This window comes from Colobus angolensis, unplaced genomic scaffold, assembly GCF_000951035.1.
Source record: "Colobus angolensis palliatus isolate OR3802 unplaced genomic scaffold, Cang.pa_1.0 Scaffold80, whole genome shotgun sequence".
Classification (NCBI taxonomy): Eukaryota; Metazoa; Chordata; class Mammalia; order Primates; family Cercopithecidae; genus Colobus; species Colobus angolensis.
The window spans coordinates 3,722,971-3,740,787 of NW_012121821.1; the positions used below are offsets into that span (position 1 = coordinate 3,722,971).

Here is a 17,817-nt window from a genome sequence, read left to right on the forward strand (position 1 = left end):
AGTGATTCTCCTGCCTCAGCCTCCCGAGTAGCTGGGATTACAGGCATGCACCACCATGTCCAGCTAATTAATAATAACATTGTCTTTTTTTAAGGTAGGGCCTCACCCTGTCACCCAGGTGAGAGTGCAGTGCTGTGATCACAGCTTACTGCAGCCTTGACTTACTAGGTTCCAGTGATGCTCACCTCAGCCTCCCTAGTAGCTGGGACCACAGGTGCATGCCACCACAACCAGCTGATTTTAGTATTTTTGGTAGAGACAGGGTTTTGCCGTGTTGCCCAGGCTGGGCAAGCTCAAGGAGCCTACTTGCCTCAGTCTCCCCAGGTACTGGGATTACAGTTGTGACTCGCCACTATTCTGCTGAAAGCTAGAACTCTTTAAGTTCATTTTTTGAGTTCCCTTTAACTCCGCTCCCAATTTTTATTGTTTTATATTTGGTCTCTTCATGTATCTGCCATGTTTCCATTAACACTGCCTTCATTTTGGATTAGGCTGTATTTGACCTTTCAGTTTTTTTATTTTTATCGTTTAAATCACCAAATTGCCCTGCCTTCTACTTCTCTGGTCAAGCAGTCAGCAGTCATCAATTGAGCATCTATTTGAGACACTGATCTGAGCATTTATCAAATTAAATTTTCATGATGTCACTTATGCTTCAAAAAATGCATTGGCTTCCAATTTTATCACATTTAAAGTCACTGACCAGACTTTAAGAGTTCTCTATAATATCATAGGCAGTTACCTTTCCTATGGTGTTTTCCATCTGCCTTTTGTATCGAGCAGTTCTTTTTACTCCTATTTTTCAATATGCATTCTACTTGTTTTAGTTTCTGGTCTTTACAAGAGCTTGTTTCCTCATTTGAAATGCTCTTCTTTTCTAACTATCTCATGAAAGCTCAGTACCAGCCTGGCACGGTCGCTTATGCCTGTAATCGCAGCACTTTGGGAGGCCAAGGCAGGTGGATCACTTGAGGTCAGGAGTTCAAGACCAGCCTAGTCAATGTGGTGAAACCCCGTCTCTACTAAAAATACAGAAATTAATGGGGCATGTTGGTATACACCTGTAGTCCCAGCTACTTGAGAGGCTGAGGCATGAGAATCGCTTGAACCTCGGAGGCTGAGGTTACAGTGTGCCAACATCACACCACTGCATTCCAGCCTGGCGACAGAGCAAGACTGTCTCTCAAAAAAAAAAAAAAAAATTAATACCTAAAAATCTGACTGTTAATGTTCAGTCTTTTACCCTGTAAATGCTGACATTGCATTTAAAAGGTTTTTTTTTAATTTGTTTTTAATCATGACAGGGTAGTGAATGCCTTCTTTATTTCATAAATAGTTATGTGAGTTCCATAGTTCATCAACCAGATGGTTAAGTTTTTGAAGATAGGGGGCCATACTGTCTTTGTTATTCAATGATTTTGAATACAGTGACTTCTTGATATAGGGGTCCTTAAACCCTGGGCCGTGGAACCGTACAGATCCTTGGCCTGTTGGGAACTGGGCTGCACAGCAGGAGGAGAGCAGAGGGTGAGCCAGCCTTACTGCCTGAGCTTTGCCTCCTGTCAGATCAGCGGTGGAATTCAATTCTTATAGGAGCACGAACCCTATTGTAAACTGTGCGTGCAAGGGATCTAGGTGGCAGGCTCCTTATGAGAATCTAATGCCTGATGATCTGAGGTGGAACAGTTCATCCTGAAACCGCCTCCTCTGCAAATCCGTGGAAATTGTCTTCCACAAAATCGGTCCCTGCTGCCCAAAATGGTTGGGAGCTGCTGTCTTAATGATATTCATGTACCAAACTTACCTACTAAAATCTATGAGAAGAACACAAAAGAAGGACTTTCCTCCATCCTCAAGAAGTGGTTCAATTGGTGAACATAATGCAAACTTGTAACAACATCCATAATAGTAATGAGAAAAGTATATGCAAGATGCTTTGGGAACACAGGGTAGTGTAGTATTCACTTGTTTTCATCTTTACAACCAGTTACTTTTTGCTTTTAACATTTAGACAAGAATATAAAAGGCACTTTGTTTTATAAATTAAGATTCAAGGGCAGTGGAAATTCTTTTGGTTCATGAGGTGGTGTTTGGTGATAGGAAGAAAGGGTCAAAGTTGGCAAAGTGATGCAGATTTAGTGTCCTTTATCTGAAATGCTTGTGACCAGAGTGTGTTTCATATTTTGTATTTTTCCAGATTTTGGAATATTTGCATATACAAAATGAGATAACTTGGGGATGGAACCCAAGTCTAAACATGAAATTCATTTATGTTTCATATATATCTCTTATACACATAGCCCGAAGGTAATTTTATATGATATTTTTAGTAATTCTGTACATTGAGGATAGGAAGGGAAAAAAATAATTCTGTGCATGAAACAAAGCTTTGACTGACCAGCACATGAGGTCAGGTGTGGAATTTTCCACCATGGCACTCAAAGAGTTTTGAATTTTTAGATGAGGGATGCTAAATCTTTATGTTAGATGGAACTTCCATTGTAGGAAAAACTTCTTGTCAGGAGCAGACTCCTAATTCACCTATTGATTGATTGATTGAGACACTCTGGCCCAGGCTAGAGTGCAGTGGTGCAATCTCGGCTCACTGTAACCTCCACCTCCTGGGTTTAAGCAATTCTTGTACCTCAGCTTCCCAAGTAGCTGGGACTATGGGCACATACCAGCATGCTCAGCTAATTTTTTTTTTTTTTTTTTTTTGTATTTTTAGTAGACATGGGGTTTCACTATGTTGGCCAGGCTGGTCTCGAACTCCTGGCCTCAAGTGATCCACCCACCTTGGCCTCCGAAAGTGCTGGGATTACAGGTGTGAGCCATTGCATCCGGTCTCACCTTTTTATTATTAAAAGGTTTTGTGCCAGCCATGGTGGTGTGTCCTTGTAGTCCTAGTTACTCAGGAGGCTGAAGTGGGAGGATTGCTTGAACCCAGGAGTTCAAGGCCAGTGTGAACAACAGTGAGAACCTGTCTCTTAAAAAAATAAGAAGTTTTCTCTGTATTTGTCAACTAATTAGCTTTAGGGGTATGACAGGGAAAGCAGCTTCGGTTTCATGATACTAGAATGGAAATCAATGAGAAAAACTTGGAAACCAACTGCAAAAATCTTAACCAATCACAATTTTCTTATGTCGTTATTTGTATACTATTTATGATACAGACATGATATATACTTTATCTTGAAAGTTCTAGGCAGAGAGGTTAACATTTCTACTTATGTATTTTCCTGTTTTTGTGCTTATCTAGATTTTTTAAAACAATTTCTTCTTTGTATTACAGTCTTGGCCCTTTAGTGAGTAAAGTGAAAGAATACCAAGTAGAGACAATTGTAGATACCCTCTGCACTAACATGCTTTCTGATAAAGAACAACTTCGAGACATTTCAAGTATTGGTCTTAAAACAGTAATTGGAGAACTTCCTCCAGCTTCCAGTGGTAAGCAAGAGCACATTTTTCTTCCTATTTGTTTTTATGTGGAGGTATTTCTCCCCACCTTTTTTTCCCCTTCTGGCCAAGGAGGGAGGGAGGTGGCTGTCCTTACAGATCGTCGTAGGAATCCCTTTGGACAATTAAGAAAATTAAAGCTTGAAGCCTTATTTTTCTTAGAAGTAAATTAACTGTTAAAGGAATATTTCAATTGAACTTGTTTGTAGTATGTATTTCGGTGAAGGATTTTTATGTGTTGGAGCAAGATTTTATACTGTGTGTACCATGACTGCAGACTAGAATTATGCCAACCTATGCAGTGAGGGAAGAGATAACCAAAATCTATTTCCAGTATTAATTTCACTTTGCATCATATTTGCTATGTAAAATTTAACACCATTCAGACGTAGCTGTGAACTAGTTCAGTTTACTAGTAGCTTTAATGAAAGCTGAGCCTTTTACAGCTACTTGGTAATTAAACAAATTTAAAACTATGATTAATGTATTTGTCAACTAATTTAACTTTTGACCTTTGACAGAAATGTGTAGGTAATATAAATTTTAGAATTGGTCTTGATTACTAAACTATTGCTAAAATTAGCAGGCTACAAGTTATTGTCTCATCTACAAAAGGTGAGATTATCACCTATTTCATGGGAAGATTTAGATTGGTAATAATGTAGTCTGGGGGGCCGGGTGAGGTGGCTCACGCCTGTAATCCCAGCACTTTGGGAGGCCAAGGTAGGCAGATCACCTGAGGTTGGGAGTTAGAGACCAGCCTGACCAACATGGAGAAACCCCATCTCTCCTAAAAATACAAAATTAGCCGGGCGTGGTGGTGCATGCCTGTAATCCCAGCTACTTGGGAGGCTGAGGCAGGAGAATCACTTTAACTAAGGAGGCGGAGGTTGCAGTGAGCCAAGATGGTGCCATTGCACTCCAGCCTGGGGAACAGGAGCGAAATTCCATCTCAAAAAATAAAAAAAACCAAAAGAATAAATAATGTAGTCTGGGTATGTTATTTTCACTCATTTACTTAAATCATTCATTGTGCTAGTTTTCATGCTAAAGGCTGCATATGTAAACTAGTCTAAACATCAGTCATATGGGAGGTCTTACTATTCCTTCTAGTTTGTAGATGGGGGCACTGAAATTCAGAGAGATGGGCCGGGTGCGGTGGCTTAAGCCTGTAATCCCAGCACTTTGGGAGGCCGAGACGGGCGGATCATGAGGTCAGGAGATCGAGACCATCCTGGCTAACACGGTGAAACCCGGTCTCTATAAAAATACAAAAAACTAGCCGGGCGAGGTGGCGGGCGCCTGTGGTCCCAGCTACTCGGGAGGCTGAGGCAGGAGAATGGCGTGAACCCGGGAGGCGGAGGTTGCAGTGAGCTGAGATCTGGCCACTGCACTCCAGCCTGGGCGACAGAGCAAGACTCCATCTCAAAAAAAAGAAATTCAGAGAGATTAGGTTAATTCACCCAAAGTTGGGTAAGTAATTGGGTAAAGATTCAAAACCATTATCTTTTAATACAAAAAGGGTGCTTTCTTCAATGTATCATACCAGTGTTATTTTACGCTTATTAAATAGTTACTTATTTCAGTAAAACATTTCAACAACTCAGAGGTATGTTATTTATAATTGTATTAGCTATGTATACATTTTTAAATTGTTTTTCTTTCATTGAAATATGTTTGCATTGAGCCAATTTCCGGTTTCTATGAGAATTTTTTTAACCATTCAGATTCTTTCTTTCAGAATGACTTGTTCTTTTTTTTCTCTCATCAGTAACAACATGACCTACTTTAAGTAGTAACAGTTCTGATTTATGAGTCCTGGAACGAAGTTTCTACTTTATAATGAAGTTACGGAATCTTTGGGTTGGAAAGGACCTTATTAAAAGTTATGGTTAATTTTTTTTTTTAAGAAGCTGCTAAGCATTGGAGCTCAGAATATATGCTTTTTAATTCACTGAAGTTTAAAAGGCTAGTCTACTAGAAGAGACTCAAAAAGAGAAAACTCTCCTTGCTGCTTTAGGGGTGCAAGCACTGCAGCTACTACTGGCTCCATAGCTAGCACTCACATCAATGCATACAGATTATCCAGTAGATAGAATAGTTATCTATCTACTATTACTAGTTATCTATAATATCTATTATTATCCAGTAGAAAGAATCTGCTGACATCTGTATTTTCCCTGTGTCCTTTACCCCTTATGAAGTTGTCATCTCTAATTCTCATTTATGTCTAATAAGTTATTATAGAAAAACAGCGTGTTCTGAAAGATGTGTTTTTTTGCCACAGATCTCCTGTGTCTCATGATCAAGTGTGGAGTTGTTAAATATTTGGTCTAATTCTTGTTTATTTCTAATAAGTTATTTTATTGAAAAGCAGCCTGTTTTGAGAGATGTGTTTTTCTTCCCTGGATCTCTTGTGTCTCATGATCAAGTGTGGAGTTGTTAAATATTTGGTAACTACCATGAATATAAGAGGGAATTCAACATGCTTGCTTTGAAATTATTATTGCCTTCTTATTCATGCAGGCTCTGCATTAGCTGCTAATGTATGTAAAAAGATTACTGGACGTCTTACCAGTGCAATAGCAAAACAGGAAGATGTCTCTGTTCAGCTAGAAGCCTTGGATATTATGGCTGATATGTTGAGCAGGTAAGTGTGCCTGTTTATTTCCATTACTTGTAATATAGATACTACATTGATTTACTAAAAACCCTTTCTAGTAAATACAATAAAACTTGGTGAAAAATTATTCATATGTAAATGGTGACTGTTTTATCAATTTGTGTGATTGGGAGTGAGGGGGAAATAAGCTAATTACACTAATGTATAAGTATATAATATTGTATAGTAAACATTTTATAGTTCTTTAATAAAACTTGTGATTTTAAATTTTTTAGCACAGTTCATGTTTTGTTTTACTTATATATTCTTGCATTCAGTGATGTATTTAGATAAGGAGATGTGCTGGTAGTTATGGATTTTCCAGTTAAAAGAATGCTGGTAATCTTTAGTAACCATATTAATAGTGCATATTTTAGGGGAGGGAGGACCTTGGCTTTTATATATTTGTTGCTTTTTCACTTTCCTTTGGAAGTCAGATGTTAGAACATAGACCTAAGCAACTCCTAGGAGAAAATACCTTAAAGGACCTGTCCGTTTCTGATTCTCATAATCATTATAGGCCACCATTATTTGTGTGTATGTTTTTTGTGGCAATTTCATTTCAACTTAAAAACAATCAAGTGCCTTCATGTGGGTGTGTGGATGTGTGTGTATAAAGTGAGAAGCTATCATCCTGGCACTGAAAGAGCTTGTACTTTACGACAGGATATAAGAACACAAATGGCTGCAGGACAGAATGGGACTAAAGACTAACTGGGAGCATAGTGTGTTTGGGGTTTTAAAATGGAAGGATTCAAGAAAATTGTTTTTATGGAAAGTGGCATTTGAATTGGGTTTTGAAGAATGGGTAGCACTTCAATAGTTAGATGTGCTCAGGTGTAGAATACATAAGTAGTATATGAATGGGGAAGCGTATTCTAGTTTTCTAGAATATAGAATGAATAGAAAAGCAGTAGGAAATCATTCTTAATGTCGTGGTGGATGAGGAATTTATGTTTAATTTGATAAACTGAAAGTTCAGACTTTTTGTCCTATGTGTGATTTAATCACGAACAGTGATTGTCCTGGCACAGGTTTGAGTAGTAGTGACTCATTGAACTATACATTTGCAATGCTTTGGAAGAGGGGTGTTGGAACAACAGGAACAATGAAACTATATATAGAGGAAAGCCAATAAGGGAGAGGGAGAACTCAAGAGAAGCTCAATTTTTTAGTGTTATGAATCCCCCCCCCTAAAAAAGCAATACAGAAAGTCAGAATACAGAAAATCATTTAGAGACTTTTTTTTGTTTGTTTTTTTTTTGAGATGGAGTCTCACTCTGTCACCCAGGCTAGAGTGCAGTTCCTTGATCTCAGCTTACTGCAGCCTCTGCCTCCTGAGTTCAAGTGATTCTCCTGCCTCAGCTTCCTCAGTAGCTGGGCTTACAGATACCCACCACCTCGCCTGGCTAGTTTTTGTAATTTTAGTAGAGACAGGGTTTTACCGTGTTGGCCAGGGTGATCTCGAACGCCTAACCTCAAGGTATCCACCCACCTTGGCCTCCCAAAATGCTGGGATTATAGGCATGAGCCACTGTGCCTGGCACAGAAAATCATTTAGAGATTTTGGAAGGACAAAGTGACAAGATTATTGTGTGGTTTTGGTCGTGGTTGTTTGTGTTTGGTTTTGAGACAGGTTTTGGCCCAGGCTAGAGTGCGTTGGCATGATCATGACTCATTGCAGCCTCAATTTACTGGGCTCAGGTGATCCTCCCTCTTCAGCCTCCTGAGCAGCTGGGACTACAGGGATGCACCACCATACGCAGCTAATTTTTAGAGATGAGGTTTTTTACCATGTTGCTCAGGCTGGTCTCAAATTTCTGAGCTCAAGCGATCTGCCTTTCTCAGCCTCCCAAAGTGCTGGGATTACAGGTGTGAGCCATCATGCTCAGCCTTGTTTTGTTTTTTTTAAAAATACTTTCCCAAGCCAATTGATTAGATAACCTATAATTGGGGATTTAGGTCTAGATACCCGGAGTCAGTTTGGCAATGTAAATTTCAATGCCGCATTCACTTAGCTCAGGTTTCAGTTGCATTTTAGATAAAGTAAGAATTTAATTTTCCTTTCACACTGAATTTGAATTAGTCTCAACTAAATTTGTGTTCTGAATATGTACATTGAGGTCAGAGGCCAGACATTTAGTAGTGGCCAGGCATCTTGAATTCATTTGTTGTTTTCTTTCTTTTTTTATTTTATTTTAAGGCAAGGAGGACTTCTTGTTAATTTCCATCCTTCAATTCTGACCTGTCTGCTTCCCCAGTTGACCAGCCCTAGACTTGCAGTGAGGAAAAGAACCATTATCGCTCTTGGCCATCTGGTTATGAGCTGTGGAAATATAGTTTTTGTAGATCTTATTGAACATCTGTTGTCAGAGTTGTCCAAAAATGATTCTATGTCAACAACAAGAACCTACATACAATGTATTGCTGCTATTAGTAGGCAAGCTGGTCATAGAATAGGTAAGAAATCTTTAAAAGTTTTAAAGTTTTCTTTAATTAAAAACATTAATGCATGTTTTTAAAGAACCATTATGCTTTTCTTAGGTGAATACCTTGAGAAGATAATTCCTTTGGTGGTAAAATTTTGCAATGTAGATGATGATGAATTGAGAGAGTACTGTATTCAAGCCTTTGAATCATTTGTAAGAAGGTAAGTTTTTAAGATCTCTGTTTTTTCCAAAAACTTTTCCTTAAGAATAGAATCATAAGATCTACATTAGGTGTGTGAGGAGAAGCGGCCTATTGGATTTCAGATATAACAGACAATACAGTATTTGAAATTAATGTCATCTTGCTATTATAAAATGTGGTCATCACATTTATTTTGAAAATTTTTCTTGTCATTGTTAGGACTTTAAAGAATTTGGGAAAGGTATTTATAATTATTTCGGGTTTACTTTAGAAGGGAAGAAATGCCAGTGTAATAATGTAGTCTGTACTGAAAGCCCAGCAGGATAAATTATTTGTCAGAAATAAATAGTGAATTGTCTTTTCAACAATTTCTTAGGTCACATCCATTTAGCTAGGTCAGTGATTCTCAATTTGGAAACTGATTCTAATATATTTTTTAAAAGCTTAGTAAAAATTGTATATTTGTGTACTGGAAGGCAATCCAAGATAAGTAACAGAATTTTTGCTCTTGACTAATGCAGTAGCATGGTGTCTTGAGGCCTTACACCAGTAAATGTTTTCTGCATTTATCTCTTGACACTTCTGGTTTTGAGAAGTGGCTTTTAATCATATCATATTATGAAAATCAGAAATTGTTGGATTCACTTTTGTTCCTTTAGTTGACAAACACAAAGTATTCTTTTATTTGCTGGCCCTATGGGCATTTATATGTTCTGTCCTCTCATTACATCACTAGAAGATCAAGCCTAGGTGAATATGCACTGGCATTTCCACAAATAATCCTGGTTACTGAAGAGCACATTCATCTGGGTTTGGTTTTCTAATAACATGTTGAGTGTATACCGATTTCTGTCTATACTGCCACACATTAACCATAACATAGTTAAAATGGGGATTAAGGGAGTTCATCTTAAAATTGATTAAATAAGTAAAATTTGAAAGGTAAACCTTTTAAAATTGTGAGTCCATGGGAGAGAAAGAGCAAGAATCATTGGTGCTAGATAGTATGGGAATTACTATGTTATTGCTGGTGATAAAGCAAACTGTGGCAGGTAATGAATCAAGGAGAAAAATATAGCTCTTCAAGGCAGCTTTTGTTTTTGCCTTTAGATGTCCTAAGGAAGTATATCCTCATGTTTCTACCATTATAAATATTTGTCTTAAATATCTTACCTATGATCCAAATTATAATTATGATGATGAAGATGAAGATGAAAATGCAATGGATGCTGATGGTGGTGATGACGATGATCAAGGTATTTCAAATTAAATAGAATCTTTTAAATTTTTGTGAAAGACAGTGTTATAAATGGAGATGATTCTTAGTGCAAATTGTACTGTTTGTTTTATTTAGTTATAATAGTGAAAAGGGAAATGATCTCAATATTTGACAATAGCAGATTAAGTTAGAGGGCATTTATGTATTGAACTGTTATGCAACACATTAAAAAATCATGTCTAAAAATCATTCATTAATGCTCTTAATAAGGTGAGTGAAAAGTATGTAGCAAAAATTGCTCACCATGTCCCAATTTTATTACTTTAAGTATACAGAAAAAAATCTGTATATTTACAACTAGTACCATTACCACTTGTTTTCTCTTGGCTAGCAACTATATGTGATTTCTGGTTTTAAGTACTATTCAAATTTTCTACAAAGCATTTTTGTAAGGAGATAAACCGAGGTTTTAGAAAGAATTGAATCTGTAGATATATATATTTAGGGCAGCTTGGTTTGAAAGAGTATTAGTTTGTTTGTTCATAGATCAGGAAAAATTCTTAATACTGTTTGAGGCCCCATTTAACGTTCATTAGTAGCTTACAACGTTTCTGAGGCTCCTAAGATTGATGCCATCACACGATGATTTATGATATTTACTCTGGAAAGGAGTAGCAGCACTTCAAGGACATAGGGGTTGCTCATGTTCAGTTGCTTCTGTTCCTATTGGAAGAGTCATAGTAACAAATATTTAAGTTGGTAAGTTACTAGGTAAACAGGTTGGTGGATTTTTTGTTGTTTTTGAGAATACTTTTTAGTTTGATTCTTTGAATGAATTTATGTAACAACTTTCCTAAGTAAGTAATTTCACCCATCTTTAAAGAACAACTACCAAAAAAATTTCTTAACACCATATACATCTCAAGCAGCTGCTGCCTAGTCTCTCTCCTCCACAACAGAACTCCTCAAAACAATGCAGTTCAGTTTCTTTCTTTCCATTCTCTCTTGAATCCACTCCTCCAGTGATGCACAAGATTGCAAACGTTTGACTCTGCCTATCGTATTACTCAGTCTCAGCAACATTTCTTTATTTAGCTTCTGGGATACCATTCTAGCCTGGATGTAGTCCTGTCATTTTGATTACTCCAATCTTCCATGCTGGTTCTTCTTCTTCACCCTGACCACTGTACTTAGAGTATGCCAAGGCTCAGTCCTTGAACTTACCTGTTACACTCTTGATTTATTTGTTGATCTCATCTAATCTCCTGGCTTTAATATCAGTATGCTGGCAACCCAGATCCTATCTGTAATCCAGATCTCGCTTGTGTATACAGATTCATATGCAACTGCTTAATTAATATTGCTGCTAGGATATCTAAAATATCTTTTCCCTACCCCTTCCCCATCTCCCACCTAACCTGTTCTTCTTTAGCCTTTTCCATCTCAGAATGGTACCTCCATTCTTCTTAGTTGATCAGACCAAAAATCTTGCAGTCATACCTGATTCCTTTTTCACACATCCCTCATGTAGTCTTCCACCTCAGAACTCTTTCATGTTGTTGTTTTTGTTTTGTTTATCACACTTAGTAACTTTCTGACATACTGTAATTGATGGTCTCCTACCTATTAGAATGTAAGTTTCATGAAGGTTCGGCGTTTTAATCTCTTGATTGACTGCTTTATTCCAGTGCCTAGGACAGTGCCTGACACACAGGCAATCAATAAATGGGTTGTATTAATGAAGGGAAAACTTAGCTTATATTTTAATATGAATATCTTCTGAAGAAATCAGTAGCAATGTGTATTCCAGGTTTTGAATGTTGGTCTTTTGTGCGCTGTATAACAAACCAGGTACTTCACCTGCTTTATCAGTTAATATGAATTATACCCATTAAATGACTTTCTACCATGGTATTTTTGTGATTTATAAAATCAACATAATTTTAGTGAATTGGGACATTTGTTAATTTTTTATAATCTTGTTTTTAATGAAGCTTATATTTCTGGGATGCAATTACTATAGTGTATGGACATGGAAAAAACTTTTATGTGCTCTTAACTTGATAGTATATTTTGGCAATATCTTTTAACTTTATTTAAATAGATATTGGTAAATAAGCAAATGCCTCGCATTTAGCGGTATTTGGTTGTTTTTTTCCTATAATGTGCTAAGGTGAATTTTAAGCTTTTGAGTTGGAAAATTTTATTATTTTATTATATATTGTAGAATCTTTTAAGGCCTAGCTGGCTACCTTTGACTGTCACTAAGCTAATTGGAATAAAAGCCAGTAAAAATATATCACTCCTCTCAGTTATTTCAAGGCTATGTATAGTTTTGTCTAAGAATCACGAAATTATTGTGAGATAATTTTAGACTATCATGATAACTGCTAGTATTTCTGCCACCTTTCTGACTTCATATTACCCAACTAATTAAACCTGATGGTGTTAGAAAGAAAGACTTGCTGGAGATTGCACACACATGTTATCTATCAAGTATAGATAAGTGAGATACAATTCTTAGTGCTTCTGCTTTGAATGTTTAAGGTTTAGCATTAGGGGAAAAATGGTTCTCTGTTAAGTTTGCAGCATTTTCTTGTTATAATTAAGCAAAAATAGTTTTGTTTTAAAGCACGTTAAGACAAAATTGTGAAAGGTTTAGAATATACATGTTTGTTCCTCATAGCTTATCAACAAGTCGAGTGAAAAGCCTTGTAGTCACAAAGCTGATATCAACCTTCTTTTTGTTCCCAGAAAATTAGTTCTACAGTGTTTTGGGATTGGTAACCATTCATTTTATCACTTACTCTACTACCTTAAATCCATTTCTTGGTTTTTCTTATAAAGTCCCTGATTGTTTGCTTGATTCTATGCTGTTAAGTAAGTTCTTTGAATTTTGTTTCAAAAGCTGGGAAATTTATGACTATAAATATTTATATTCTAAAGAAGTTGAATGTGTTAATTGATTATTTTAAAGGGTTATAACTAAGCAGCAGTTCATTACAAAATAAATGAGAAAATGTTTAATTAAAAATAGAATTATGTTTTTTTTAAGTTTAATTTATGTGCAGACTTATAGAATTAACAAGCTCTTTGTTCAAGTTCCAGTTCTGTTGAAACCTACCTGTTGCTGTATATGTTACCGGAAAGTTAGATTAACTGATTTGGTTAAGAATATCAATACATTTTCTGTTTAAAATAATATACTTCTCTTGTCATTAATAGCCTGTTTACATTAAAACTTACCCTTTAGGGAGTGATGATGAATACAGTGATGATGATGACATGAGTTGGAAAGTGAGACGTGCAGCTGCGAAGTGCTTGGATGCTGTAGTTAGCACAAGGCATGAAATGCTTCCAGAATTCTACAAGACCGTCTCTCCTGCACTAATATCCAGATTTAAAGAGCGTGAAGAGAATGTAAAGGCAGATGTTTTTCACGCATACCTCTCTCTTTTGAAGCAAACTCGTCCTGTACAAAGTTGGCTGTGTGACCCTGATGCAATGGAACAAGGAGAAACACCTTTAACAATGCTTCAGAGTCAGGTGGGTTTTAAAGTACAGTTTACAAAATCATAATAGTAAATGCAATGCTTTTAAAATTGTCTTTGTATGGAAATGTGAGTTCCAGAATATCTGTAGAGAAGCAGAAAGTTCTGGGATATGTTTATATAGTTAATGCATGTTCATATTATGTTACTTGTAAACTATTCTGATTGAAGTATTCTTGGTTTTACTTGATAAACAATATTTAAATAATTTTAAGATTCGGTGAAGTAATCTTTGTCTTTGATGTTAATAGAGATGTCTTATAGCTGTGGAGTCATACTACTTGTGATCACATAACTGACTTCACTTCTAATTTAGGTGTGTGATCTTGGGCAAGTTATTTAGTCACTTTATTATACCTCACTTTTCTTATTTGTAATAAGAGTGTATTTAGAAATACCTACCTGTGGTTGTGAGAGCTGGATGATTTGTATAGAGCATTCAGTGTAGTGCCTACTACATATATACTTACTAATAAAATACACATTTTTTTTCACTTGAGGGCATTTTTTTCTAAGATCCTAAACATTAGAGCTATTATATTGCTCCCATTTATTGAATATAACATACCAGGCATTCTTCTATTTTATATGTAATCTCTACAGCAGCCCTATGGGATGCACAAATACTAGGTCAATTTTTATAGATTACAAAACAGATATTGACAGTGATTAAATAAGTGGAGAGGATGGGACACACATATGGTATCTATCTTGTTTTCAAGTAGTACAAATAAATACATTTTTGTGGTGAACTTACTCATAAAGGTGAATGTTGAAGATTAATTGTAGAAGGAAATAAGATAAAGTGTATGGAGGATATATGTAAGTGAGCGAGTATGTAGAAGTCAGGTATTGCTCAGTAGAGTTGCCAGGAATTTCGACAATGCTATGGAAAGTTAGACAATTTTTTTGTTTTGTCTAGTTCTTAGTTCATTGTGTAATTATGGTGTGTGTCCTTGTAGTTTGGTTGTTGGGATTTTTCTCGGCTTTGTTTTTATTTTTAATCTCTACTTGCTTTGCTGTTGAGGTATTCTAGAAGCTCCGTTTATAGCTTTGCATCCATAAGATTTGTTAGTAGAGACCCTATTTGTTTTACTGACTAACCAAACATTAGAAAGTTTAGAGCAGATATCTTTTAATCATACCCCTGCTGCTTGTAGCTACATTTGAAGTGAGGTTGATTCCTTGTAACAGCAAATGGAAAGTAAGAAAAGGACCTGATCAATGGTTGCTTTTCCGTAATTTGTCTTGTTTCCTTTGACTTTTATCTGTGCTTTTGTCATTCAAAATACCATTATTATTTGATTAATTTATTATTATTTTTTGTTTTTGTTTTTGTTTTTTTTGAGATGGAGTCTCGCTCTGTTGCCAGCCTAGAGTGCAGTGGCGCTATCTCAGCTCACTGCAACCTCCACCTCCTGGGTTCAAGCGATTCCCCTGCCTCAGCCTCCCAAGTAGCTGGGACTATAGGTGCGCACCACCACACCCAGCTAATTTTTGTATTTTTAATAGATACGGAGTTTCACCATGTTGGCCAGGATGGTCTTGATCTCTTGACCTTGTCATCTGCCTGCCTCAGCCTCCCAAAGTGCTGGGATTACAGGCGTGAGCCACTGCGCCCAGCCTATTAATTTCTTTTTAGTCATGTATGTTTCACAATTAAAAATTAAGTAGGGAAGACTGTTTTGTTGCTTCCTGGAAAGCTAAATGATAGCTTTTTGTAATTTATCAGTATCAAGCAAATGTACTTATAAGAGAACATATATAACACATGCAACAAACTTGATCTTGTTAGTGTTAGCGATAGCAGTAGATAGTTGAATTAGAAATTTAACAAAAAAAGATAAACTCTTCCCTTTATCCTTATTCTCCGTAAGTCATGTTAAATGTACTGAGGAAATACCAACAGCTGAACCATCTAATGAGTATGTGATAATTGCAGGTTCCCAACATTGTTAAAGCTCTGCACAAACAGATGAAAGAAAAAAGTGTGAAGACCCGACAGTGTTGTTTTAACATGTTAACTGAGCTAGTAAATGTATTACCTGGAGCCCTAACACAACACATTCCTGTACTTGTACCAGGTATGAAAGAAACATGAATCTCTTTGGGGACTTATCATAGGGTGTAGCCTTTTTGTTAGGACTTAAATAAGCTTAAATAATGATTTCCTTTTAAAGGAATATTTGTGACAACTTAATATGCACATAGAGCTAACTTTTTAATCTAACCATCTTAAATACCTGAAGTTAGATATTTGTAAGTAAAAAGTTAAGTCTTACCCTAAAATATTTGGCTGTAGTATTTATTATAGATGGTGAAAATTTCTACTTATAGAAATAATATAATGAAGTGGGAACATTAGCAGCACTCTAGGGGTTGATATTTCATTTTTCTTTCTTAAAAATCTGCACAGCAATGATTGGATTTTTTGTTGGCTTTTTAGGAATCATTTTCTCACTGAATGATAAATCAAGCTCATCGAATTTGAAGATTGATGCTTTGTCATGTCTATACGTAATCCTCTGTAACCATTCTCCTCAAGTCTTCCATCCTCACGTTCAGGCTTTGGTTCCTCCAGTGGTGGCTTGTGTTGGAGACCCATTTTACAAAATTACATCTGAAGCACTTCTTGTTACTCAACAGCTTGTCAAAGTAATTCGTCCTTTAGATCAGCCTTCCTCGTTTGATGCAACTCCTTATATCAAAGATCTATTTACCTGTACCATTAAGAGATTAAAAGCAGCTGACATTGATCAGGAAGTCAAGGAAAGGGCTATTTCCTGTATGGGACAAATTATTTGCAACCTTGGAGACAATTTGGGTTCTGACTTGCCTAATACACTTCAAATTTTCTTGGAGAGACTAAAGAATGAAATTACCAGGTTAACTACAGTAAAGGCATTGACACTGATTGCTGGGTCACCTTTGAAGATAGATTTGAGGCCTGTTCTGGGAGAAGGGGTTCCTATCCTTGCTTCATTTCTTAGAAAAAACCAGAGAGCTTTGAAACTGGGTACTCTTTCTGCCCTTGATATTCTAATAAAAAACTATAGTGACAGCTTGACAGCTGCCATGATTGATGCAGTTCTAGATGAGCTCCCACCTCTTATCAGCGAAAGTGATATGCATGTTTCACAAATGGCTATCAGTTTTCTTACCACTTTGGCAAAAGTATATCCCTCCTCCCTTTCAAAGATAAGTGGATCCATTCTCAATGAACTTATTGGACTTGTGAGATCACCCTTATTGCAGGGAGGAGCTCTTAGTGCCATGCTAGACTTTTTCCAAGCTCTGGTTGTCACTGGAACAAATAATTTAGGATACATGGATTTGTTGCGCATGCTGACTGGTCCAGTTTACTCTCAGAGCACAGCTCTTACTCATAAGCAGTCTTATTATTCCATTGCCAAATGTGTAGCTGCCCTTACTCGAGCATGCCCTAAAGAGGGACCAGCTGTAGTAGGTCAGTTTATTCAAGATGTCAAGAACTCAAGGTCAACAGATTCCATTCGTCTCTTAGCTCTACTTTCTCTTGGAGAAGTTGGGCATCATATTGACTTAAGTGGACAGTTGGAACTAAAATCTGTAATATTAGAAGCTTTCTCATCTCCTAGTGAAGAAGTCAAATCAGCTGCATCCTATGCATTAGGCAGCATTAGTGTGGGCAACCTTCCTGAATATCTGCCATTTGTCCTACAAGAAATAACCAGTCAGCCCAAAAGGCAGTATCTTTTACTTCATTCCTTGAAGGAAATTATTAGCTCTGCATCAGTGGTGGGCCTTAAACCATATGTTGAAAACATCTGGGCCTTATTACTAAAGCACTGTGAGTGTGCAGAGGAAGGAACCAGAAATGTTGTTGCTGAATGTCTGGGAAAACTCACTCTAATTGATCCAGAAACTCTCCTTCCACGGCTTAAGGGGTACTTGATATCAGGTAGGTATCTAGATTTTCTTTCTTAAAAAAATTTTTTATTGATAGTTGGTTGCCTTAAAAGACGCCTAATAAAGAAGTTAAGCCATGTCTATATTTTCTTAAACCTAAAAGCTAAGTATGTGATGAAAAAAAAAACTGTCTTTTGTAGTATAGGGTGATATTCAAATGACATTTTGTTGTTTTAAAGGATAGAGTGGTAATTAGATAATGGTTAAATGCGTTCTCATTCCTCATGATGACTACATTTTAATGTTGCTATGTTATGTTAAAATGTGGAAAAGATATATCTCATGAATTAACATAATCTAAAGAGCTTGCTGATACTAGTTACAATAAGTAAAATTGGTGAAAGTACTTT

At 36.6% G+C, this 17,817-nt stretch overlaps 1 protein-coding gene across 2 annotated transcripts in view; it reads left to right on the forward strand.

The window, feature by feature from the left end:
* The window catches only part of CAND1 (cullin-associated and neddylation-dissociated 1), a 48,397-nt gene that overhangs the window by 22,471 nt on the left and 8,109 nt on the right, over window positions 1–17,817 (forward strand). For both annotated transcript variants that reach the window (XM_011929264.1, XM_011929265.1), the window contains 8 exons: window positions 3,293–3,447; window positions 5,983–6,106; window positions 8,322–8,578; window positions 8,663–8,768; window positions 9,860–10,005; window positions 13,222–13,514; window positions 15,462–15,603; window positions 15,966–17,459. In XM_011929264.1, the coding sequence (XP_011784654.1) occupies window positions 3,293–3,447; window positions 5,983–6,106; window positions 8,322–8,578; window positions 8,663–8,768; window positions 9,860–10,005; window positions 13,222–13,514; window positions 15,462–15,603; window positions 15,966–17,459 (2,717 nt within the window). The remainder of the gene's footprint in view (window positions 1–3,292; window positions 3,448–5,982; window positions 6,107–8,321; window positions 8,579–8,662; window positions 8,769–9,859; window positions 10,006–13,221; window positions 13,515–15,461; window positions 15,604–15,965; window positions 17,460–17,817) is intronic.